Source organism: Vombatus ursinus, unplaced genomic scaffold, assembly GCF_900497805.2.
Source record: "Vombatus ursinus unplaced genomic scaffold, bare-nosed wombat genome assembly UNPS02014825.1, whole genome shotgun sequence".
Classification (NCBI taxonomy): Eukaryota; Metazoa; Chordata; class Mammalia; order Diprotodontia; family Vombatidae; genus Vombatus; species Vombatus ursinus.
In genome coordinates, this window is record NW_020954603.1 from 5,811,320 (window position 1) to 5,836,746 (window position 25,427).

General features: G+C 42.3%; 1 protein-coding gene across 4 annotated transcripts in view; it reads left to right on the forward strand.

Annotated features, from left to right (window-relative positions):
* The window catches only part of ZFYVE9 (zinc finger FYVE-type containing 9), a 186,261-nt gene that overhangs the window by 138,119 nt on the left and 22,715 nt on the right, over window positions 1-25,427 (forward strand). For all 4 annotated transcript variants that reach the window (XM_027838056.1, XM_027838055.1, XM_027838058.1 and 1 more), the window contains 4 exons: window positions 11,772-11,996; window positions 14,602-14,684; window positions 15,362-15,466; window positions 23,972-24,122. In XM_027838056.1, the coding sequence (XP_027693857.1) occupies window positions 11,772-11,996; window positions 14,602-14,684; window positions 15,362-15,466; window positions 23,972-24,122 (564 nt within the window). The remainder of the gene's footprint in view (window positions 1-11,771; window positions 11,997-14,601; window positions 14,685-15,361; window positions 15,467-23,971; window positions 24,123-25,427) is intronic.

Sequence of the window (25,427 nt, forward strand, 5' to 3'; positions counted from 1 at the left end):
TTGTTGAAAAAGGGTATTTTCTATGACCAGTGAGTTATCTTGATAAAACTCTTATTAGTCTCTGCCCTGCTGCACTTGATACTCCAAAGCCAAATTTAGCTGTTATCATTATCATTTGATTTCCTACTTTAACATTCCAATATGCTATGATGAATGTGATATCTTTTTTTGGTGTTATTTCTAAAAGATGTTGTAGATCTTCATAGAATTGATCAACTTTGGCCTCTTTGGCATCATTGGTTGGAGCATAGACTTGTATTACTGTGATGTTGAACAGTTTGCCTTGGATTTGAAAGATATCATTCTGTCATTTTTGAGATTATATTCTAGTACTGCTTTCCTCACCCTTTTATTGACTATTAGGGCTATTCCATTTCTTATAAGGGATTCTTGCCCACAGTAGTCTGTGAAGTAATCACCTGAATTAAATTCACCCATTCCTATCCATTTAAGTTCACTGACACCCAAAATGTTAATGTTTAAACTTTCTATCTCTTGTTTGATCACATCCAGCTTACCTTGCAGGGTTCATAGATGTTACTACATTGCTGACTCCTGTTTAATATTGAGCTTCACAGCATCAGACTTTCATTTCGTCACCAGATGTATCTGCAGCTGAGCTGTGACTGTTGAAGTTTTTCATAACTTCCACCAGGATAAATGAAGCCATTCTTTGTCCATGAAGAGGTGTTTCTTCCTCCTGTCTAGTCAATGTCAGCTGATGCTAGCAGCCTCCTCCATCATTAATTCTGAAGGTGGTATTGCAGCCTGGGGAAATTGAGACATTGGTTAACAGCCACATCTGAGTGTGGTGTCATTGCTGAGAGTTAGCATTTCTTTGGTGCATTTGCATGCTAGAGAGAAGGAGTGTAGAGAGAGAATCTGTTGATATATAGACATTGAGATAATCAACCCTGTCAGTTCCGTAGGACCTATTGACATAGGAACAGAGACCAATTTGAGGTAGACTAGAAGTGTTGCAGGGATTTTTGTCACTTCTATCCTCAATTCCTCTGTCCCCTGGGCATCCTTTCCTCCTTGGGATATTCATGTATCTTGAGAGCTTTGGGGGGGGGGAAAGACTGTGGTCCTTCTATTTACTACTAGAGAAGTACTACTTATTTATTTGAATATAGGCAGTCCTTCTAAGTTCTTCTAAAGTCCCTTTGAAAGGAAGATTTATATTGAATCACACTGGAAAAAAAATAACATAGATTATAGGCCATAATCAGATCTACAAGCCAGATTATGGAGGAAGTGGATGGAATAAAGGGTGCCTCCTATTTTCAGACCATTATGATAGTTTTCCCTTATACTGTAAAATTATATTATGGGTACCTGATTTTAAATTATTTTGATAATCTATTGGATGATTTAAAATCATCTGGCAATTTCAAATACCTCTAAGTGGATAGTTAGTAGTCAAAAACAGTCAGTAAATATTTATTAAGTGCCCACAACATGTCAGGCACTGTGCTAAGCACTGGGGATACAAAGAAAGGCAAAAGATAATTCCTGCCCTTTTGGACATCATAATCTAATGATAGAGACAGCATGTAAACAATTAGAGATCAAAAACTGTATATATAAGATAAATAAGAAATAATCAATAGGGGGAAAACATTAGAGTTAAGAGAGCTTCCTGTAGAAGGTGGGATTTTAGCTAGGACTTGCAGGAAACCAGAGAAGCCAGGAGGCAGAAAGGAGGCAAAAGAACATTCTAGGCATGGGGGAAAATCAGAGAAAATTCCTGGAGCCAGGAGATGGAGAGTCTTGTTGGAGGAACAGCCAGGAAGCCAATGTCACTGCATTGAAGAGTATGTTTAAGGGTAGGAGCTACTCTGGTCTGATTCAGTGACACAACTAACCAAATCATCTGAAGCAACTATAGCTGAGCTGAACCTTTACTTAAAAAATATAACCAAGAAAAAGAACATTTTCCAAGGACTTTTCTCCTTTTGAGAATAGAAATAATTGAAATTAGTTTTCAAAATGTTACATTTTCATTTTTATATTAATCCAAAGAAATATACATTTTGAGGGATCTAGAATTTTAGTGTTCCTTCCCTCTGCCTTTTCAGGATATTAATCATATATTCATCATTTTACAGAACATGTTATTGAAAAAATAGGGTTTTGTTATTGATGAGAATAATAACTCATTTCTGTCAGTTTAAGGTTTACAAAGCACTTTGCTTGCCATGGTCATGTAAGGTATCTATCATTCTATCTGTCATCAAATATTCTTGTTTTACATATAGGGAAACTGAGACTCAAACTATTAAAATAACTTGCTTACACAGTAACTTTCAGAGGCAAAATTTAATAAAGAATTATTCCTAAATCACTTTGGATTTATGAAGTGATTTCCTTGCAATGGCCCTTTGAGGTAGGTAGTTCAAGTATGATGATGGTGATGATTTTTGTTGGTATCCTTTGTTTTTCACATCACCAGAATTTCTTCCAGGTTCCTTTTCTTTGTTCCCAGAGAGGCCATCTCATATAACAAAAAAAATATTTTTAAAGAAAAAGAGAAAGCAGAACCAAAAAAATCAGCAAAACCAATCAGCAAAACCATGGAAAACTTCTGAAAATCTGCAGTGTCTCACACTTGTGGGCCTCCCACCTCTGCGGGAGTGGGGTGGGAGAATCTTCTCTTGTTTCTTCTTTGGGGTCAGGCTATGGTGCTTTTGTATTTTGCAACATTCACTTGTGATGGTTTTGAGGTCATTCTTTCCATGTACAGGCCTCCTTCATTTTATTACACATCACAGATGCGGCATTTTTTACAAATGGAAGGTTTGTGGTAACCCTGCATCAAGCAAGTCTGTTGACGCCATTTTTTCCAAGAGCATATGCTCATATTGTGTCTCTGTGTCACATTTTGGTAATTCTTGCAATATTTCAAACTTTTTCATTATTATTCTGTCTGTTATGATGGGGATTTGTGATCAGTGATCTTTAATGTTACTATTGTAATTGGTTTGGGGCACCACGACATGCACCCATATAAGATGGTGAACTTAATAAATGTGTGTGTGCTAACTGCCTCACCGACCAGCCATTCCCCCATCTCTCTTACTTTCCTGGGGTCTCCCTATTCCCTGAGACACGATGATATTGAATTTAGGCCAATTAATACTTCTCCAATGGCCTATCAGTGTTCAAGTGAAAGGAAGAGTCAATTGATGCGGCAGACTTCCTTGTCTTATTGTAAGTAATTGCCGCAGCCACCTCAACCGTTATCAATCACTACCCTGATCAGTCAGCAGCCATTAACACCAAGGCAAGATCTTCTGCCAGCAAAATGATTATGACTTGCTGATGTTTAGCATTTTTAAGCAATAAATTATTTTTTAATTATATACTTAATAGACGAGTACAGTATAGTGTAAACATAACCTTTGAAAAACCAAAAAATTTGTGTGACTTACTTTATTGTGATAATTGCATTATTGTGCTGGTCTGGAATAGAACGGAGAGTATCTCTGAGGTCTGCCTGTGCATTGTCGTCATCATTGTCTAGATCAGGGGTGGGGAACCCGTGGCCTCGAGGCCACGTGTGGCCCTCTAGGTCCTCAAGTGTGGCCCTTTGACTGAATCCAAACTTCACAGAACAAATCCCCTTGATAAAAGGATTTGCTCTGTAAAACTTAGACTCAGTCAAAATGCCGCACCCATGGACCTGGGCCACACATGGCCTCCCCTGATCTAGATCAGCGCTTCTTAATGGGGTTGCCACCCACAGTTTAGGAAGCGCTGATTTGGGTTGTTTTCTTGATTTCCCTTTTTCACACTGCGTCACATTATGTAAATTTTTCTGTGCTTCTCTGTATTCACCACGTTCATTGTTTCTTACAGCACGATAACATTGTGTTACATTCATGGATCACAGTGTGTTCAGCCACTTCCCACGTGACTGGCACCCCCCTTGCCTCCAGACCTTTGTCATCACAAAAGTGCTGCTGTAAATGTTCCAGTGCATTCGGAGGCTTTCTTCTCACCTATTACCTCCTTAGGGTCTAAGTGTAATAATGGAATCTCGGGTCAAAGGGTATGGACATTTTGGTCACTTTATTTACGTAATTCCAAATTGCTTTCCAAAGTGGTTATACTATTTCTCAGCTCTGCTAACCGTGAATTAGTGTGCCTATCCTCGCGCAACCCTTCCAACATTGACTGTTGCCATTTTTGTCATTTTGCCAGTTTGTAGAGTACAAGGTGAAACCTGGAGGATGTTTTGATTTGCATTTCTCTTATTATTAATGACCTAGAGCATTCTTTTATGTGGTTTTTAACATTTTGCAGTTCTTTTTTGAGACTCTTCATTCATATCCATTGATAATGTAATGTTTTGAGGTTTGCTAAAGACTTTATGTTTACCCCGTGAGGTATATATATATTATTATCCCCATTTTACAGGTGAGAGAACTGAGGCTCACAGAGGTTAAATAACATGGTCATATGGCTAGTAAGTACCAGTGGCAGAATTTGAACTGAGACCTTCCCCATTTTACAAATAAGGAAGCTGAGCTTCTGAGAGTTTGTCATAATTTCACATCTGAATAGTACTTTAAAGTTTGCAAAGCACTTGACCTACTTGACTTGAGGTCATTTTGATCCTCACTTATAGTCACATAGCTAGTGGATATCTGAAGTGGAATTTGAACCTGGGTGCATGCCACCCCGCACCCCCCACCCCACCTGCCCCACACATGCCGAGGCCAGCTCTCCATCCACAATGTCACATTGTAAAGCACAAATGCTGCAATCGAGTCTTGCTCATTTTAGCAACATTGGGTTGATTTGATATGTAAATCTAATATGTTAATATGTTGGATGCTTAGAATTTTCTAAGTAGTCATTTCTCAGCTCTGCCTTAAGTATTTGGTGTCCTCCAGGGCAAGTCATTTGGTTGTTTAATGCTCCCCCCAGTTATCTTGATCGTACCCTCCAGTTACCCTGTTTCTGTACAAGTTGTGCTTGTACGTAGTTGTTTGCAAGTTGTGTTCCCAGGGAGCAGGGACTTTTTTTGCCTTTGTATCCCCAGTGCTTAGCACAGTGTCTGGCATATAGTAAGTCCTTAATATATACTAGTTAATTTATTGATATAATTTAAAGATATAAAAATGTTTAAAATGATCACCATGTCAAAAATGTCATTAGTGAAGAGAAGGAGCTCCTTTTTGTGGTGGCCAAAAATTAGAAACTGGGGGAATATCCATCAGTGAGGAATAATGAATAAGTTATAGTATGTGAATGTGGTAGAATAATACTGTACTGTAAGAAATGATGAAGAGGATGGTTTAAAAAAACCCCCCAGCAAAAATGCAGAGTGAAGTGAGGAGAACCGGCAGAACTTTTTTTACACGTGGTAACAGCAACAATGTAAAGATAATCAACTTTGAAAGATTTAGTAGCTCTGATCAACACAATGACCAAACACAATTCTAGCATGATGAAACACGTTACCCACCTCTTCATGAAGAGCTGATGGACTCGGAGTGCAAATCGAACCATATTCTTTTTCTTTCTTTTACTTGTTTTTAACTTTTCTTTTCCTTCTTGTTCTCTCCCTTCTTCCTTTCCCTTCTTTCTTTTTTCATAGCTAATACAGAAATTTGTTTTGCATGAATATATATGTTATATCTGTAATGGGTTTTGCTTTTCTCTCTTTCTCAGTGGGTGGAGGAGGGGGAGGGAAAGAATTTTGAACTGTAAATAAAATAAAATTGAATTTTTTTTAAAAAAAAAAGGAGTTCATTAAGATTTTTACATCAATCACCATATTTTTCTGTCTTGCTTGTAAGTTAAAGAAAGATGTTACCTCTCTGTGCAATTTACTTACTATTACACTGTGATAATATTTGGTAAAGGAAAAGTTCATTTTTATCCTTTCATGAGCAAGTAAACCATAGAATTGCGTCTGTGAGTGATCATGTCATTTTGACATTTTGAGACCATAAAGAAAGAATAAAATCTGTAATTTTAAAGCAGAACCTCAAATAGACCTATATAATCATAACAGTATAATACACATTTACTAATACGGTATGACCATAGCTCTGGTGTAGTGGATACAGAGCCGGCTTCCATTCCAGGAAGGCTTGAGTTCCAGTTCCTTCTCTGACATACTGTTTAGATGATCTTAGCCAAGCCTAGTCACGTTACCATTCTCTAGGACACTCTCTAAGATGACAAGTAGCGAAGGAGGAGCCAGCCTTCATCAATGGAGGCAGTTCCTCACTTCTCCCAGATACATGGACACAGTGCCTGACACCAGTGAATTCCAGGCCTAGGCCCTCTCCTTATGGCCCTTTACAAAGCCCTTCCTTCACTATCACCTGTGCGTTGGTCAGTGGGTCCTTCTTCTGGTGGAGCCTTGACCTGAATCCTGTTTTTTGATTGCACATACTGTTCTCTTCCCATTAATTCACAAGGGGTCTGTTGTCATGGGCATCATCAGACTGTGAGTTTATGGGCTCACTGAAGATGTCATCCATGGGGGAGATGATTAAGACCTCAAACCTCACACTCGTGAATGCATTTCCTCAGATTTGTGAGACGAGCATAATGGCTTACTCAAGTTTCCTCAAGTGGGAAATAAAAAGAAGAAATTTCCTGAGATGTGCTTAGGTTTCAGTGAAGTTAGATTGTCATTCTCTGCATCCTTTTGTTGGATTGTAGTTTGCATGCGGAAAAAAACCATTAGGGTCAGAAGAATTGGGTTTCCTCCCTGGCTCATCCTCTTAATCAGCTATGTGCCTATGAGCAAATCACTTAAGCCTCTCCAAACCTCATCTGTAAAATGGGGATAACACTTGCCTTAATTGGTTGTTGTGAGGAGAGTCCATGATAAACCATAACGACCTGTCAAAAAGTGAATTATTATTTTATTTAAGAAGAAAAGATAAAATGCAAATGCTGTGGAAATGTGAACTATTATTACATCACTTGTTGCTTGGAAGTAGTTCACCAAGCGTTTGTTAATTGTCGGTTCTACATTTTACTCATCAATAGGGATGCAAAGACAAAAATGAAAAAGAGGCTCTGCCTGCAAGGAATTTTCATTGTGTGGGAGCTCTCAGTTTGACACATAAGCAAGTACAGAATAACTTGAGAACAGAAGTTACACTAGAGTGGCAGAGGGTGTCCTTGCATCCAGCGGTAGGGTCTGGACAAGGTGATGCAGTGGTGGAGATTGCCAAGGAGGCCACGGAGCCCACTGAGGTGAACAGTTAGGGGGGCTGTGCCAGGACATGTTCTCCAAATGCCCATTTGCCTGATGGGTGAGCTGTCAGCCACCAGCGAAGACTATAAACTTCTGGGAAATATGAACAAACTGTTTAGCTTGAAGTATCTAGAAATGAAAGACATTGCAGTAAACATAAGTAGGACTGAAGGACTTAAACCAGAAATGTGCAGCGCTTCAGCCTTATCTGCATCAGATCACTTTACTTGAGAGGCGAGTAGCAGGTGTGGAGCAGGCAGCCACAAGCTGGATGCACATTCCAAGAAGCTAGAAGCAAAGTACAGGGAGTTAGAGAAGCGATGAAAGAATTCTTTAGCACAAAGACTTAACCTACAAGAATGTCTAGTAAGAGCTGAAATACGTGGGATGGGACTTATCAGACTTCTCTGCTTCAGCCCCATGAAAGGAAGCAGTGCTGAGGATCCACGGATAATCCCAGCCCCCACCTGTGGTTGGATGTGTGGCTTTAGCTGCCCCTCGATGTCACTTCCTCTTATTGTGGGCTTCATGATATGCTTTGGACTGAGGCTTAGAAATCAGGACCAGCCCCATCTAGAACAGATACAGATGAGGGAATCCGGTCTCTCTGTCTCCCATAATACTAATATGCTTCTTTCTACCCTCCTTCCCCTCCTCTTTTACTCTTATAAATAGTTTACCTCTTTTTTTTTTTAAACGTATGGTGCAGTGGTTCTCTCTTTCTTTTTACATGTACAACTTTATTTTTTTCTAATAAACTTTAAAAAATTATTTGGTATTTTATTTTCCCCCAATTTACATGTAAAAACCATTTTTAACATTTGTTTTCTTCAATTTTGAGTTCCAAATTCTCTCCTTCCCTCCCATCTCCCCTCATTGAGAAGGCAAGCAATTTGATATATTATACATGTACAGTCATGAAAAACATATTTCCATGTTAGTCATGTTGGGAAAGAAAACACAGACCAAAAAAAAAAAAAAACCCAAACAAATGCAAGAAAATTTTTTTAAAAGGTATGCTTTGATCTGTATTCAGACTCCTTTAGTTTTTTCTCTGGGAATAAATAAAATTTTTTATCATAAGTCCTTCAGAATTGTCTTTGATAATTGTATTGTTGAGAATAACTAAGTCATTCACAGTTGATCATCACACAGTATTGCTGTTACTGTGTACAGTGTTCTGGTTTTGCTGATTTCACTTTGCTATCCATTCATGTAAGTCTTCCCAGGTTTTTCTGAAAGCATCCTGCTCATCATCTCTTATAAAACAATAATATTCCATCCCAATCATATATCACAGCTTGTTCAGCCATTCCTCAGTTGATAGGCATCCCCTCAATTTCCAGTTCTTTGCCACCAGAAAAGAGCTGCTGTAGGTCTTTGTAAATATAGATCTTTTTTCTTTTTTCTTTTTTCTTTTTTTTTCTCTTTGGGATACAGACCTAGTAGTGGTATTGCTGGGTCCAAAGGCATGCATAGTTTTATAGCCATATGGGCATAGTTTCAAATTGCTCTATAGAATGGTAGAATCAGTTCACAACTTCACCAACAGTACATTAGTGTCTCAATTTTCCCCACATTATCTCCAACAGTTGTCATTTTCGCTTTCTTTCATGCTAGCCAATCTGACAGGTGTGAAGTGGTACCTCAGAATCATTTCAGTTTTTCTTTTTCTAATCAGCAGTGATTTAGAATGGGGCTTCTTCAGTTTTTTTCCACTTGTGACCCCTTTTAGAGTTTCACAGCTTCATGGCATGCTTTTGCGTGGCCTGAGGGCATGTGCAGTGGAAAGTGTGCATACTTTGTGTTCGAATCAGTGGTGCAGTGAAGATGTACGATGCAGCACAGGCTTCCAGAAACACCTTGGAGTCATTACGCTTTTGATTTTGAATTAATTTTCGGTCGTTGCACATTCAGAAACCTTTTACTACTGCCAAAATTTTTTTGGGACCCCATATAGGGTTGCAACCCACAGCTTAAGAAGCACTTATTTAGAGCATTTTTTTCCCATATGGCTATAGATAGCTTTGATTACTTCATCTGAAAACTGTCTGTACATAACTTTGATCATTTATCATTTGGGGAATGGCTCTTATTTTTTGTAAATTTGACTCAGTTCTCTATATATTTGAGAAATGAGACCTTTATCAGAGAAATTTTCTATAAAATTTTTTCACATTAATGATTACTGAATGTATTTCCCTCCATCCTATTTTCCCCCTCATTATTCTACTCTCTCCTTTCACCCTCTCCATCCACAAAAGTCTTTTGCTTCTTACTACTATCTCCCTAAATCTACCCTGCCTTCTATCAGCCCCATCCCACTTCTTTTATACCCTTCCCCTCCTATTTTCCTGTAGGCTAAGATAGATTTCTATACCCAACTGAGTGTCTGTTACTCCCTCTCTGAGGCACTTCCGATGAGAGTAAGGTTCAAGCTTTCTCCTCAAATCCCCCATCTTCCCCTCCACTGTAAAAGCTCTTTTGTACCTCTTTAATGTGAGATAATTTGCCCCTTTCTACCTCTCCCTTCCCCCTTCTCCCAGTGCATTCCTCTTTCTCATCCATTACTTTCATCTTTTTAGATATCATCCCATCATATTCAACTCACATCCGTGCCCTCTATGTACATTCTTTCATACTGCTGTAATGATGAGAAAGTTCTTATGAGTTACAAGTATCATCTTCCCATGTAGGAATGTAAACAGTTTAACCTTATTGAGTTCCTTATGATGTGTCTTTCCTGTTTACCTTTTTTAATGCTTCTCTTGAGTCTTATATTTGAAAGTCAGATTTTTAATTCAGCTCTTGTCTTTTCACCAGGAATGCTTGAAAATCCTCTATTTCATTAAATGTCCATTTTCCCACCAAAGAATTATGCTCAGTTTTGCTGGGTAGGTGTTTCTTGGTTGTAATACTAGCTCCTTTGCCCTTGGGAGTATCATATTCTAAGCGCTCTGATGCTTTAATGTAGGAACTGCGAAGTCTCGTGTTATCCCGACTGTGGCTCTACAATATTGGAATTGTTTCTTTCTGGCTATTTGAAATATTTTCTCCTTGTCCTGTGAACTCTGGAATTTAGCTATAATTTTTTAAAAATTGGCTATAATATTCCTGAGAGTGTTCATTTTGAAATCTCTTTTAGGAGGTGATCAGTGGATTCTTTCAGTTTCTGTTTTACCCTCCGGTTACAGAATATCAGGGCTGTTTTCCTTTATAATTTTTTTTATCATGGCTATCAAGTAGTCCAATAATTCTTAAATTATCTCTCCTCAACCTTTTTTCCAGATCAGTTATTTTTCTGATGTGATATTTCACATTTTCTTCTATTTTTTCATTCTTTTGATTTTGTTTGATATCTTTTGTTTGCTTCTTGATATCTCCTGCTTTGGGACAACCTTAGGAGCTAACACTCTGTGAATTTAGTGAGGTGTCTTGGTGGGGGGCGTTGTTCCACTGCAGCCTCCAATTCTGAGTAGCTGTGTAACCCTGGGTTCAGTTTCCTCATCTGTAAAATGGGGACAAAAGTAGCACCTACCTCGGTTAGGAGGAGCAAATGAAATTACACCTATAAAGTGTATCACAAACCTTAAAGTGCTCTGTCAATGCTAGTTAGTTTTAATATTAGTATTACCTTATCTATTGGAAAGATCGAATAAGCATTTATAGAGCACGTACTGTGTGCTAGCTCAGTGAGATGTCTTATTCTGTCCTCCCCAAAATCCTGGGAGGTAGGTGCTATTATTATCCCCATTTTACAGTCAAGGAAACTGAGGCAGACAGGTCACTAATATGCTAGTTGTATGAACTCAGGTCTCCCTTACTCCAGGCTCAGCACTTGCGCCACCTAGCTCCTAATATGTTCCCATGTGGTTTTAATTTCTTCTACCTTTCTCTATATTTTGAAAGCCTTTTATATCATAATGTGAGCTTTAAGATCATGAGTAATTGCTTTGGCAAAATCTGTTACAGTATTCTCTTAAATTTTTATGAATCAGTGTAATCTCCAGGATTTTGCGGGTAGCAGTTTTGTATCTGTTCATTTCCAGCACGATTTGTTGAATTCTCAAGAGTAATTTGGGTTGTGTAGGATGAGGATTTCTTTTCTAGTTAGTTTATAAAGCATAGCAAACTTTTGATGTATTATTTTAGCAACCCGGTTGTCTTTTTCTAGGTGTTTGGTAGATCTTAAATTTTAAAAATGAAATCTTACTATTCTTATTATTTATTTTGTTTTCATCTTTTTCAAAGGAATCCAGATAGAAATGGTTCTGGGATAAGTCACCATCCTTTTAATATTCCTTTTATATTTGATGTTCTGTAGATTTTTGTTCAGATGGATAAAATGCCTGCTTTTTTAATTGTTGACTAAAAATATTACAATGTAAGCTCATGTGTAGTCATGTTGTCATTGTTATCATCATCACCATCATCAATGTTATTATACAGTATCTCTCTCCCACACAGTGCTCAGTTCTTAGTGCCAGAAGCTTGTGGATTCAAAGAAAATTCTATAAATTAATAAAGACCTTTATTTCAGGTAATGTCGTCAGCTGTCTGGGACACTCCTTCTTCAGCCAGAGTTTCCTGGGCAGCAAAGAACATGGTGGATTCTTGTATGTCACATCAACTTACCAGTCATTGCAGGACCTGGTGCTCCCAACTCCACCATACTTATTTGGGATTCTTATCCAGAAGTGGGAAACTCCTTGGGCAAAAGTATTCCCCATCAGACTAATGCTGAGGCTTGGAGCAGAATACAGACGTAAGTTAAAACCCTCCTGTGAGCCCTAACACTGACTATAAACATGCATTATCTGTAGCTGCCCTTTGAAATCATAAAACAGAGACGACCCATGGTATGGTGGGCAGAGTACGAGATTTGGAGTTACAGGTTGCCTACCCTGATCCTTCGTAGTTGTCTGACCATGGGCAGGACCCCTTATCTCTCTGAGCCGAGAACAAGACTGTTCGAATTGCTGATGCTGCTGCTGGTGCTGGGGAACTCCTGTGTCTGCAGTTACCCAGCTTCAGACCCCCCCCCCCCATCCCTCACCCACATCCCCAGTCAATTGCCACATCTTATTTCTGTCTGCACAAAATCTCTTGCGTTTGTCCCCTTCTCCTCAGTCACATAGCCGCTGCCTTCGTTCAGGCCTTCATCCCCTTTTTGTGGGACCATTGCTATAGTCTCCTCATTGATCTCCGTACTTCATGTCTCTTCCAACTCCAAGCAATCATCTACACATCTGCCAGAATGATTTTCCTAAAGTCCAGGCCTGGCCGTATCAGTCCCTTCCCTGTTCAGTCAATTAAAATAGCTTCCTGTTGCCCCTAAGAGCCAATAGAAACTTCTCACTTGTAGGAGCTGATGTAGAATGAAGTGAGTAGTATCAGAAGAATGTATGCAATGGCAGTATTGTAAGCACAATAACTTTGAAAGATGGAGGAGCTCTGGTCAGCGCAGGGACCAACACGACTGCAGAGCACTTGGGAGGAAGCCACTGCCTTCCTCCTCCTAGAGGAGGGACGGGTGTAGCGGGCACGTAGAGGCCGTCTGGCTTGATGTGGCCATTGTGGAAACTTGTTTGACATGACTGAGAGGAAGAGAAGGTGAATTTTTATGAAAATAACATTTAATTTAAAAAATAACAAAAGTAAATGTCTTTCTTGGATTTTCAAGCCCTTTACAACCTGGGCCCAATCTGCCCTTCCCAAACCTGGCCTTCTGGTTGTTTGTCCTGAATGATACCACCTCCTTTAGGAAGTGTTCCCTGTATTTATTTTGTATAGACTCATCTCTCTATAGAAAGTTCATGTCTCCTCTAAGGGAAAGAAAGGCAAGATCTGTTATACTTTTGTTTTTGTATTCAGTACCTAGAACAAGGCTGGGCACCCAGTAGGTACATAATGGATGTTTGCTGCTTAATTCATAGGGTCAGGGAACATCCTAAATCAAGGCATTGGGCAGAGGCGGTGGCGGGGAGTGTCCCCAACCCATCCATACCCCCAGTGATCTGAGCTGTTTTCCCTCCTAGTACTGACCAGCCTCTTGTCTGTCCTTGGGTACTGCTCTTCCCTGGTTCTCCTCCTGCCCACCTAAACCTTCTTGACTTCCCCTGCCGCCTTCTCGAAGTCCCATCTGAAATCCTACCTTTTACAGGAGACCTTTCCTGATGCCTTCTCTCTCTTGATCATCTCTCATTCATTCCTGACTTTCCTGACTTGTTTATACCTAGTTTTTGTCTGTTGTCTCCCCCAGTGGATTAGGAGCTCCTTGAAGGCAGGGACTCTGTGTTTTCTTTTGCCTTTCTTTGTATCGTCAGTGCTTAGCACAGAGCCTCGAACAAGCTCAGCACATAATAGAAGCTTATTGACTGACTGATGTCCCCCCACTTCCACAATTACAAAAATTTCCTGGGGCAGCTAGGTGGCGCAGTGGATAGAGCACCAGCCCTGGAATCAGGAGGACCTGAGTTCAAATCTGGCCTCAGACACTTGACACTTATTAGCTGTGTGACCCCGGGCAAGTCACTTAACCCTGATTGCCTCACCAAAAAAGAGAAGAAAAGAAAAGAAAAATTTCCATGAGCACACACTATGTACCAGGCCTTGTGCTTTGCACTGTAAATTAAAAATTAGATAATGACCCAGCCCCTCTTGTCAAAATGATTGTAATTCACTGAAGTTTGTGACGTGTAACAATAAAAACAATAATAACAGCCAGTATTTATATAGTGCTTACATTGTGCTAAGAGCTTTATTGTTATCTTATTTGATCTTCACAACAGTCTTTTGAGGAAAGTGCTGTTATTACCCCCATTTTACAGTTGAGGAAACTGAGGCAGGCAGCAGTTAAGTGACTTGCCCAGGGTCACATAGCTAGTAAGTGTTTGAGAAGAGATTTGAACTCAGGTTTTCTTAATTCCAGGTTTAGGGCTGTGTGCACTGTGGACCCCTCCAGGTGCCTTATGTACACATATAATACCTGTACAGATGTGACATGTACATATACATGGCTAAAGATGTGAGGTGCAGAGGAGAGATCCAAACAAGTAATCCAGGAACACTTGCAGAGGGAGAGAGCCTTGGGCTGAGTAGTAGAAAAGGCCTTATTGCTAGAGCTCAGAAATTTGGCAGAAGTTTCTACATTACTGTCCCACTGCAGGAGAAAGCTCCTCAGGGCCTCTCAGGAGATCTTGGGCATGTTGGATCAGGGGACATTTTTGTGGGGTTCCATAATAAGAGACATTCTCAGAACCTTAATGTCTCTTCATGCTGTGATAAAAGCTGTTCAAATGTATTTCTGATGCCTTTCCTATCTGACAGGCCATCCTCACGTTGCATCTGTTTATTTTGTATTTCTGTAGTTTATCCATGCCCTCTGTTTAGTGTCAGATTTCGGAAGCCATTGTTTGGAGAAACAGGACACACGATCATGAATCTTCTTGCAGTAAGTGTGTCCTCCTTTTCCCCAGTCTGGGTCTGGGAAGGAGGGGCCAAGAAGCCCCTGAATGCATGTTTGAAATACTCTCATGGGGGCTTGCGTGCGTTCACAGAGAAGAGCTTGGAGACAAGTCTGTGACTATACTATGGTGTCACTTTCTAGAAAGGCCACAGTCTGCACAAGCACATTTCCTGATGCGTGATATTCCTTCTTAGGAGTTTCCAGTCCCCTGCTCTCCTTTTCCCTGTTGAGCATCACAGTCAAATCCTGTAGATTTGAGCCTATCCAAAGAATTCAAGAAGAAATCCTTTGGATTTGTCTATCTTATGAACATGGTAAAAAGATGTCAGAATTAAAGTAAAATCTGGGTGGCCTTATCAGTCGCTGTGACTGTAGAGCCTTAAGCTGTGAATGAGCTAGTTTCCAATACTTCCACACTGGCTTTTCCTATTAAAATTTGATTTACATTTGGGGCTCAATCCTGTAGTCTAATGAAACTTGAAATTGTGAAGATCCTCACTTAATATACTAGGTTACCCACTTTTTTGGAGGTATATGGGGTGCTTATCATATAATTCTTTATTACATTAGAAATGTAAACCTACATATATGTATGTATAATTTCTGTGAATCAGTCCTAACCCCAATGCCTGCTTTTTGACCCTGTGATCTGCAATTCTAAGGACTTCCGAAATTACCAGTACACGCTGCCCGTGGTTCAGGGTTTGGTGGTTGACATGGAAGTGAGGAAAACCAGCATTAAAATCCCCAGCAACAGATACAATGAGGTAAGAATCTCAGCAGATGTGTATGTTGATGCATTCCTTCATTTTTTCAGTCCCTAAGCATTTCCTAGTCACCTGTACTTGCTGCTGGGAATACGGAGATATCAGATCCATTCTTGACCCAGCTCTCGAGAAGCTGAGTCTGAAGGTGTAGAGTGGGAGGTGGGGAGAGAAGCCCTACGCAGTCAGGGAGGCTTCATGGACATGCGGGTTTCTGAGACTTCGGTAGATGCAGTTCAGTGTCACCCAGCAAGCCTTTATTCTGCACGCTTTGGGTGCCAGGGGTTGTGCTAGCTGTAGGGTTACAAAGACAAAAGTACGACTCCCTGCTCTCAAAGAGTGTACATTCTACTAGGGGTGGGGACAGACAGACAACATGTACACTGATCTGTAAGTACAGAATATATATATGGAATAAATTTGAGATACTTCGGAGTGCAGAGGAAATGCACCACCAATTGAGGGACCAGAGCTAGAGGAATGCTCACCACGGGGAGGAGAGGGAAGGGTATAAACATTTAGCTTATATAGCACTTTCTGCATACCAGGCACTGTGCTAAGCGCTTTACAAATATTATCCCATTTGATTCTCACAATCCTGTGAGATAGGTGCTGTTATTATCCCCATTTTACACTTGGGAAAACTGAGACAGAGAGGTTAAATGACTTTCCCAAGGTCACATCGCTAGTAAGTGTCTGAGGCTGGATTTGAACTCAGATCTTCCTGATTCCAACCCAGCTCTCTAGCCACTGTACCCCCAACTAACTCACAACCGTGCTGAATGGCTGTATTACAAATTCATGATATCCAACTTTAACTGAGTCCTCACTGCAGCAAGACAATCCTTTTATTCCTTTCAAATTGATTTCCTGTCTCATTCCCTGCAAAAATGGATACAGAATTTTTCTCTTCCTTCCTTAGTCCTCTAACACCTTCCCTTCGCTCATCTCAGCTGAAGGCCTTTCCTCCTGCTTTACTAAGAAAAAGGAGTCCACCAACATGCGTGCCCGCTTCCTCCTTTCTCTTCATCTTAACGCCATTTTAAATCATGTCCCACTCTCTCCTCCTTTTCCCCGATCTCTGACAATGGGGTGGCCTTTCTCCTTGTCTCACGCATGTACACGTGATCCCATTCTCTCCTGTGTTCTCCAACACATCATGCCCGTCACCCCCCAGTGCCTTTCGGATCTTTAGCATCTCCCTGTCAACCTGCCCCTTTCCTATGGCCTTCAGAAAGGCCTTATCTTCCCACCCTCAGAAAACCTTCTCAAGCCCGTGACATGGCCACGTCCTCTCTCCTCCTTTCTCAGCCAGACCAGAATGCGTTGTCTCTGCTCAGTACCCCCTTGTCCTCCCTTCTCACTGCTTATCCTTTGCAGTCCCACTTCCACCCTCATCATTCAACTAAAACTGCCCTCTGCAGCGTTGCCAGTGATCTCTTAATTGCCAAATCTGATGGGATTCTTTCCCTCAGTTTTCATCCTTGGTGTTTCATTTGACACTATTGATTCTGTGTGACCCTTTCCTCCTGCATTCTTTCCTAATTGGCCCCCCTGTTTCAAGTTTCACACCATTCTAGTCCATCCTATTCACAGCTGCCAATGCCAGTCTGACCATGTGATTCCTCTCCTAAACCTACTCTAGTGGATCCTTAATGCCTCTAGGATAAAATACAGTGTCTCCTTTGTAGCGTTTAAAGTCCTATACTACCTGACCCTGGCCTCTTCCCAGCTTCGTTGGACATGGCCCATCTCTGGTCTTGCCACAGGCCTAGAGTGCACTTTCCCCTCTTGCTTTAAAACTCTGCCCAAGCACATGAAACTGCTCTGATTCCCTCAGCCGCAAGTGTCTGCCTTTCCAGACTACCTTGAATTTAACTCCTTTGTATGTATTTAAATTTCTTCACTTCATATTTATACAGTATACATTTATATGTGTACTTCTTGTCTCCCCCATTACATTGTTTCATTCTCTGTCCTTTTATACCCTGTCCCCTAGCGTGGTGCATTGCAACCAGCAGCTGCTTAAAATACTTGTTGACTCATTAATTAGTAGAAGGAAAGCTTTCCTGACAGTGGTAAAATGAAAGTTCTCCCTCACTAGAATCTCTTCTGGCAAAGGCTGGATGACCACTTGTTTTTACAAAAAGATGGACAGGCAGTTTTGTTTTCATGTCCGGATTAGACTGAATAGCTCATGTGGTCTCTTCCAGCTCTGGGACCCTGGAATTCTCTGATCTTCTCCATTACCCAGGTTCATACTTGAGTCATGCCTGAGCTTTCTCTGTGCTTAGCTCCTCCCTCCATCCACTTTGTCACTGAGTCTTGTGAATCCCCACCACAATACCTCTCACCCCATCTCCTCTTCTCCACCTAGAGGCCTCATCACCTTGGTGCAGACCCTCAGTTCCATCCTTTATCACCTCTGGCCTTGACTCTTGTAATAGGCTGGTAGTAGGTGGGGGTGAAGCAGGAGGTGTTGAGATCCTGAAGACCTTTCAGCTACTCTGCCTTTTTCTGGTTTCTCCTCGTGTCAGTATATCTTTTCCACAGCTGCCAGAGTCGTCTTCGTAAAGTAGCAGTCTGATGACATGAGTCTTCCCTGAAAAAAGATAAAATACAAACTCTTTAGCCTCACTTTTAAGACCTTTCATGATCTTGATTCAAATTAGCTTTTCAGCCTCATTCCATATTACTTCCACCCATTCCAGTCAGTTAACAGCGTTTATGAAGTGCCTATGGGACTTTGCTTAGGGGTACGCATGCAATAGCCCCAGTCCTCCAGGAGCTCCTGTTCTAATGGGAGAGACACCATGTACATAACCAGGCACATGTAGGATACATTCTGAGCTGGTGAAGAGCAGTTTCAGCTGGGGAGGGTATGTGTGGGAGAGCCTGGGAGAGGCCTCCTGCAGGAGGGAGCATTTGAGTGCTCAAGGAAGCCTAGGACTCTAAGACCCAAGCTAAACCAGTGGCAATTCCCCAAATCCCATCCCACTTGCCAGCTTCCTGCTTTGGCCTGGAACCCTTCTTCTCCTTCTCAGCTCAGCTTAGGGGCCACCTCCTCCAGGAAGCCCTCTTCAGTCCTTCCAGTCATTTGTTAATTGTCTCCTTTCCCAAACTGTCTTGAACTGATTTGTGTACTTCTTATCTTTACCTCCACAGAGTAAGTAGAAGTGCTGGAGAAAAGAATATGGCATAGACCATCATCTCATTTCTGTCAACCAAAGAACATGCTAAAAACAATTGGGTTTCCTGATGATATTGGTGCTTTTAGCCTAGGGATAATAAAAAGACTTTTGGGCTTTTGTGTTATCTTGCCTATTATTGGGGCCAAGTAGTAATTATTTTCTCAGTGCTTCAGAAAAGTTGAATTTTATTGACATTTACTGAATTTCTCCTCTGATGCTGTAGATGGAGGTAGTTTTCTAATGAGTCTAGGATGACAGTGGAAAGTTTACTATTAATTACTGTTGGCTTTACAGTCATCCATTCAGCTGGGATAGTTTCACCAGCAGAGCATTGGACTGAACCAGCTCTCAAGGCCCTTTGTGGTTCTTGGGTTCTCTAGCTGGTTTATTTTCATTCTTAACCCGTATACGCTGTTGAGACTTTTGTGAAGGTACAGAAGCCCCATTGAAGGGTTCATTGTGGCCAGGGCAGTGGAGACCAGACAGACAGATGAGCTGGAAGTGTGTCTGGGAAGTAGCAAGCTTCCTGGCCATCGGGGGGAGAATTGTTTTTCTTTGCAGACGTGGGAGCTGGTATTGTTCTTTTCAAACAAAGCGGAGGAGTGGATGAAATGTTTCCCAGAGGATGAATTAGAGGAGGGAGAGGGAGCTTTCCAGATGGATTGAAGAGTGGACCTTCTTTTAGTTCAGTTAACAGAAGGTGGAACCTGGAACTTAACATATGAGTTATGGGTCCATGGAGTTAAGTCACGGTGATAGACCGAGGCCTGTGTGTCCAGGGCCGAGGCTGCCACACATAAGGAATAACTGGAAACTTCTACACCCTCAGCACTTTGGGTACAACCCCCTGGGGATTCTGATTCACTCACTGTGAGTGACTCCACAGCCAAAAACCCTTGTGTCGCTTTGGGCTGAATTAATCCCATTCAATTCAGTATCAGAATGTTGATGGAGTAGCAAAATGAGGTGCTTCTCATCCTCTTGGCAGTCTGCAGACTGAAACACTTCCTGATGACCTCTTGGTGGGGATTATACCGTTTAGGGAGTTCCTGGTCAGGGCTGGGTTGGACTAGATTATTAAACCGCAAAGGCCTTTCCACCTCTGAAGTCCATCCATGCCAAGGACTCCTCCCCTCATAGCATATCACGGGAGACCTAGCACAGCAGGCAGACCACCTGTCCGTAAATAACTAATACACAATAAAACCTGGGAAGGGCATTAGGTAGTATATAATCAAAGTGTTCTGTGAGGTCTGAAAAAGAAACGCCATCCCTCCAGGGGACATCAGGGAAGTCTTTGTGAGGAAGTAGCATTTCAACTAGTGTGTGAGGGCAGGGTGGGATTTCACCAAGTGGAAATGCTCAGCACCTGGGGCCCCCTTCCCCTGAGGCAGAGCTTTGGGTTACTGCCCACATCACTAGAAGAGGTTATTGTACAAGCTCCTGTCAGTGTTTTCCTGTCTGTCCCGCAGTCCTTCTTCATTTCTGTGATCAGCATGTTATGGGGCCTCTGGTTTATATGGCACTGTGATAGACACTGTACCCTCACCACAAAGGCATAGTCTCTGTTCCTCGTAGATAGATTTTCTGACAGGGGTCATAGGAAGTGGAAGGGACATTGGAGACCAGCTTGTCCACCCTCCTTATTTTACGGAGTGGGACACTGAAGTACAGAGAAAGACGGTGACTTCCACGAAGGTCCCACAACCAGCAGAGATCCCAGGTCTTCTGACTGCAAATCCGGTGGTCTTTCTAAAGTAGCAGACTAGTAGAGGAGAAAGAACGTGATCAAGTTGGCAGTTATGTTAAGGATAGCGGGGATTTTCTATACTCCAGTGTTTTCTCTTGGGAAAAACTCTGCTTTAGGAATTAGAATCCCTGGATTGAGTGTTGGAGAGGAACCCCAAGCGATACAAACCGAAGCCAAGGATGCCTGCGATAGTTCTGAGAGCATTCCCAGGATATATAGTATTGGGCCTTATAAGTAAAGGTCCAGGGCAAAGGGCCTTCCTAGTTGGGGTCACAGGCTCCTACATAGATATCTAGACAGGACATGAGAGGCCATTGAGGTCAGCCCCTCATTTCACAGAGGGGGAAACCGAGGCCCACAAAGCTTCAGTGATTCACCCAAATCACCCAGTTGTGTGAGGCAGTACTGGTCAGGGAAGCCTGGTTTAAAGTTCTGCCTCAGTCATGTGCTAGCTTGTGACTCTGGACGAGTCACGTGAGCTCCAGCCCCAGACAGTGTCTAATCAAAGGTCTAGCTAGAGTCCTTGAGGTGGTTTTTTAAAAAATGTTTTTATAAACATATTTCCACTTTATTTCATGTTTTAAAGACATTCTGAGAATCATTCTCATGCTGGGGAGACTAGTGGGAGACTTCACCAGACTGCTGAAGGAGGCCATGGCCCATGACATGGCAGAGCAGGAAAGTCCCTCTTGTGACCCTGCACTGGTAGAAGAAGTTGGCTCCTCAGTGAGTTTTCCTGGACCAGTGAAGCCCCAGCTCAGGCCCTGCACCTTTCCACGGAGATTAGAGTTGCCTCCTGGGCTTTCTAGTCAGTGTTCTTCCCGCTGTAGCATGATGAAAATCCCAGGTCTTACTGTTAATAAAGGAAATGGAATGGACATCCTTACATGAAGCTGACATACTTTAGTCAGTGCCACGATGATGCTGCCCCTCAATGGAAGCCAAACCTAGCCTTCAGACAAAGTGCCTCTCAAATGCTGCCACCTCTTCCATGAGTCTGCCTTTCCTTCTTTGAGCTGCCATAGGGTTCTGCTTATACTTTTTAATACCAGCTCCACATCTTCATTTGTCTCCTTGTCCACTCGGTTGCTCTGTCCCTTCACCCATACTCTTAATATGTAACTGAGTATTTCCACCTGGTGAAAGCTAAAAATTGTTTTAAAAAGATACGTCTGTCCAGACTTGAAGGCTTGTGGAGATTTGTGCAAATCATGGAGCTCAACTTCGTTAATTATGCTTGAAACTGACACACCGGGGCAGTGTCTCAGTATGGTAGCTCGTTGGCCCCACAGCCCTTGGCCCCAACCATGGGGAAAATAAAGCCTAATTTTAGCCTGGAGATCCCTGGCTGGACAGTGCTCCTTCAGCCTGAAATGTGTGATCATCTCGGCTCTTCCCCTTTGTTAGAAAAGGACATTACAAATGAGGTCATAAATTCAACTACAAATGACTGTGGCAAAAGCTGATGTCCCCTATTTGGGGAAGGAAAAAACCCCAAACCTATTTTAAGTTCTTCTTGGGGATCCTGAGGGAAGTGGTTTATATTAGCACTGCAGAAGACAGTTGCTAAACCTCAGTGTGTGAGGAGGAATTCAGTTTTTGTCTGAATCCTTCCGGTGGTATAGCAGAAGTGCTACATTGCTGTCCTTTGCACAAAGTGCAGAAATAACAAGGTGTAACCAGGATGGGATGACACCTTACAAATACATTAGGTTAAAGAAGATAGGAAGCATTCAGATTTCCGACTAGCAGTTTTACTCCACTCATAGCTGAGAACAAGAAGAGCGAGGAAATGCAGGCCAAAAAATAAACTTGAGGATAAAACTCTGTAGAGGTGAAGCCATTGTAGAGGACAGGAAAAGGAAAGGTGTTATTGTGAAGAAGAAAAATACTCAATTTTTCATTTATTTCTCTCAGGTACATTATTGATCATCAGGGTGAGGGGATCTTACAGTCGGGTTTGTTTGATAGATGCATCTGGAGAATTGAATGCTTTCTTTCATTTAGTCTTAGTATTTGCAGACCTATTAACTTAGACCATATGAAAAACACGATGACAAATAATTGACTTTTTTAAAAGCGAAATCAATTGTAGGTTTGATTAAAAAAAAAAACAAAAACCAAACTATTTTACTACTCTGGAGACTTGTGATTTTTGCCCTGTATCTTGGCAGGTAGTTTGAGATAAGCTTTGGCTGCAGAATTCATCACCCAGTGGCTGTACTCTTGGGATGAACCTTTCTACTCAGGTTGAGCCAACTCTAGCACCAGATAGGTGTCACTAGACTTGTACTCAAATCTTTTTCCACCTGACAGTTCCTACTGAACTTTCTTGTGCTTTCCTTCTTTTGGTAGAGCTTTCCAGATGCTAGCGTCTCCTTCACATCATGGTGCGGTAGTGCAGAAAATCATGTTAGCAATGCTGATCACGTTATTTTATTGATCCTGGTCGATCCATCAGTTAATTCAGCAAAGGCCTTTGTGTTCAGAGCCTTTTCTAGATGTGAGGGTAGATAGATAGGAAGTCTAGGTAAGGCCTAGACCCTGCCCTCATGCAGAACAGCTCTGTGATGTTGCACAATTCATATCATCCTCTCCTTTTTCCCATTTAGACCTCTGATTCATCTCTTTAGGGTTACTCCCAGGATAAAAAACTCCCTCTGCCAGTGCAAATTAGCAAGTGGTTTATAGCTTAAGGTGTCCATGGTAGGACTTGAGCCTGGCTCGTTCTGATATCCCACCTAGCCCTCTCTGTGTCCATTATACCCTATGCTTCCTCTTTTGCATCATATTTTATAGATGAGGAAGCCAAGACCCTGAGAAGTTATGTGACCTGCCCAGGATGACAAAGGTCGTCAGTGGCCTGAGCTGATGAGTCCAAGTCTAATGTTATTCTGCTTCACTGTGCTTTCTCTCCATGTGTGTCTAAAGAAACTTGGACATAAGACGTCTTATTGAAAGGGCATGCAAGCCTGAGGAAAGACCTCTTCTCTATGGGTCTGGGAGAAAAGGAAGCCAGTGCAGTCATACAGAAGTCGTTCTTTCTGAGCTCACATTGAGCTCAGCTCCACTGCACCCTGAGAACTCCATGCAGTGAAGAAAGAACCAGGGACACTGTTAGGGTTAGCTAAATAACTTTTAAGTCTCAGATTCGCTTTGGCCTGTTTTTTTTTTTTTTATTTTCCTGGCTAGGCAAAGGGGTTAAGTGACTTGCCCAGGGCCACACAGCAAGTGTTATGTGTCTGAGGCCGGATTTGAACTCAGGTCCTCCTGAATCCAGGGCCGGTGCCCTATCCACTGTGCCACCTAGCTGCCCCTGCTTTGGCCTGTTTTGAAAGAGGTGGGCAGTGGGGAAGGAATGCAAAGTATGCCTTGTGTTCAGGGAAGGATCTCAATGAGCACCAAACATGTTGACTTTGGAAGGGTTGGCCTTGTAAGTTTTTAGCTAAGGGTGTTTAAGTGGAATGTGGGAGTGGGAGGGCATCATTCATTGCTGTCAGGTTTGTCTTTGCGCAGGTGAAATGGGCACCACAGTAGGACGGAGTGCTAACACAGTTCTGCTTACAGATGATGAAGGTCATGAACAAGTCCAATGAGCACGTGCTGGCTGGAGGAGCCTGCTTCAACGAGAAGGCAGACTCCCACCTTGTGTGCGTCCAGAATGACGATGGCAACTACCAGACTCAGGCTATCAGCATCCACAACCAGCCGCGAAAGGGTGAGGAGGCTGGGGCCCTGGGAGCCCGACTGCTGCCTGGTACAGAAACCTACCCTGCCCCCTGTGCAGGGCCCGGTGCCTGGCACCCTGGACGCAGCTCCCTGACAGCTGACACATGAGGAGGGCAGAGCAAGAAGATGTGGCTTCGGTGCCTCAGTTATTAAGTGTCTACTGTATGCAAGGCGTGAAAGAAATAGTTTAGGATAACCTCGCCATTACTCTCAGGCTCCTTGCAGTCTGCCAAAGGGACATGGCCAGTGGATCAAGGTCACAGAACACACACACAGCTTGGCAAGTGCATAGTAGAGAGCTGAAATGCTCTGAGAGTCATCGAGTGGGGCAAGATCACGTTCCACTGGGAGGGTTAAGGAAGGCTTCGTTACGCTATATACTAAGAGGAAGCCGAGGCCCCATTTCTGTGGAGTTTCACTGCTTACAAAGCCCTTTCCTCACACCACCTCCAGGAGGAAGGCAGCGCCAGTGTTATCCTGTCTTTGTTACAGATTTGTTTCCATAATGCAGAGTAGACCATGGTGGATTCATGAAAAGAACTCAGAGTGCTCTGGGATCACTTGTAGCTTGGGATGAATCAGGATAGGCTTCCTGCAGCAGGTGATGTTTGAACTGATCTTCCGGAGTGGGTAGAAGGTCACCAGCTAAAAATGGTGGGAGGCTGGGGAGAGGAGAATTCCAGGTTTTCAGAGTAGTGAGAGCAAAGGCACCGAAACGTGAGTGTAGGAATGGGATGGGAGGGGAAGTAGTCCTTTGGCATCCAGTTTGGGAAGAGCATTAATCTATGTAAAAGGCAAGGGGAAAGTGAGGCTGGAAAGATTAGTTGCAGAAGTATTCCAAAGAGCAGGGATTGGGAGACTGGATTTTGGCAGTGGGTCATGAACCTTTAAAGGGTTTGGAGTAAGGAAGATGACATAGCCCAAGGGTGAGGAACCTGCGGCCTTCTAGGTCCTGGGGTGCGGCCTTTTGACTGAGTCCAAGTTTTACTGAACAAACCATTTTATCAAGAGGATTTGTTCTATGAAGTTTGCATTCAGTCAAAGGGCCGCACTTGAGGACCTAGAGGGCCACATGTGACCTCGAGGCTGCAGGTTCCCCACCCCTGACATAGACTATTAGAATTTTGACATTAGAAGGCCATGAGAGGTGTGTCATCTAGGCCAGCGTTGTTTGAGCACCTACTGTACACACAGAGCATGCAGAATGAGTGGTCCCAGAGACCTTAGAAACTGTCTAGTCTCACCTTTACCTGAAGGGGTAACTCCCTGTTGCCCAGAGGAGAAACTACAGACT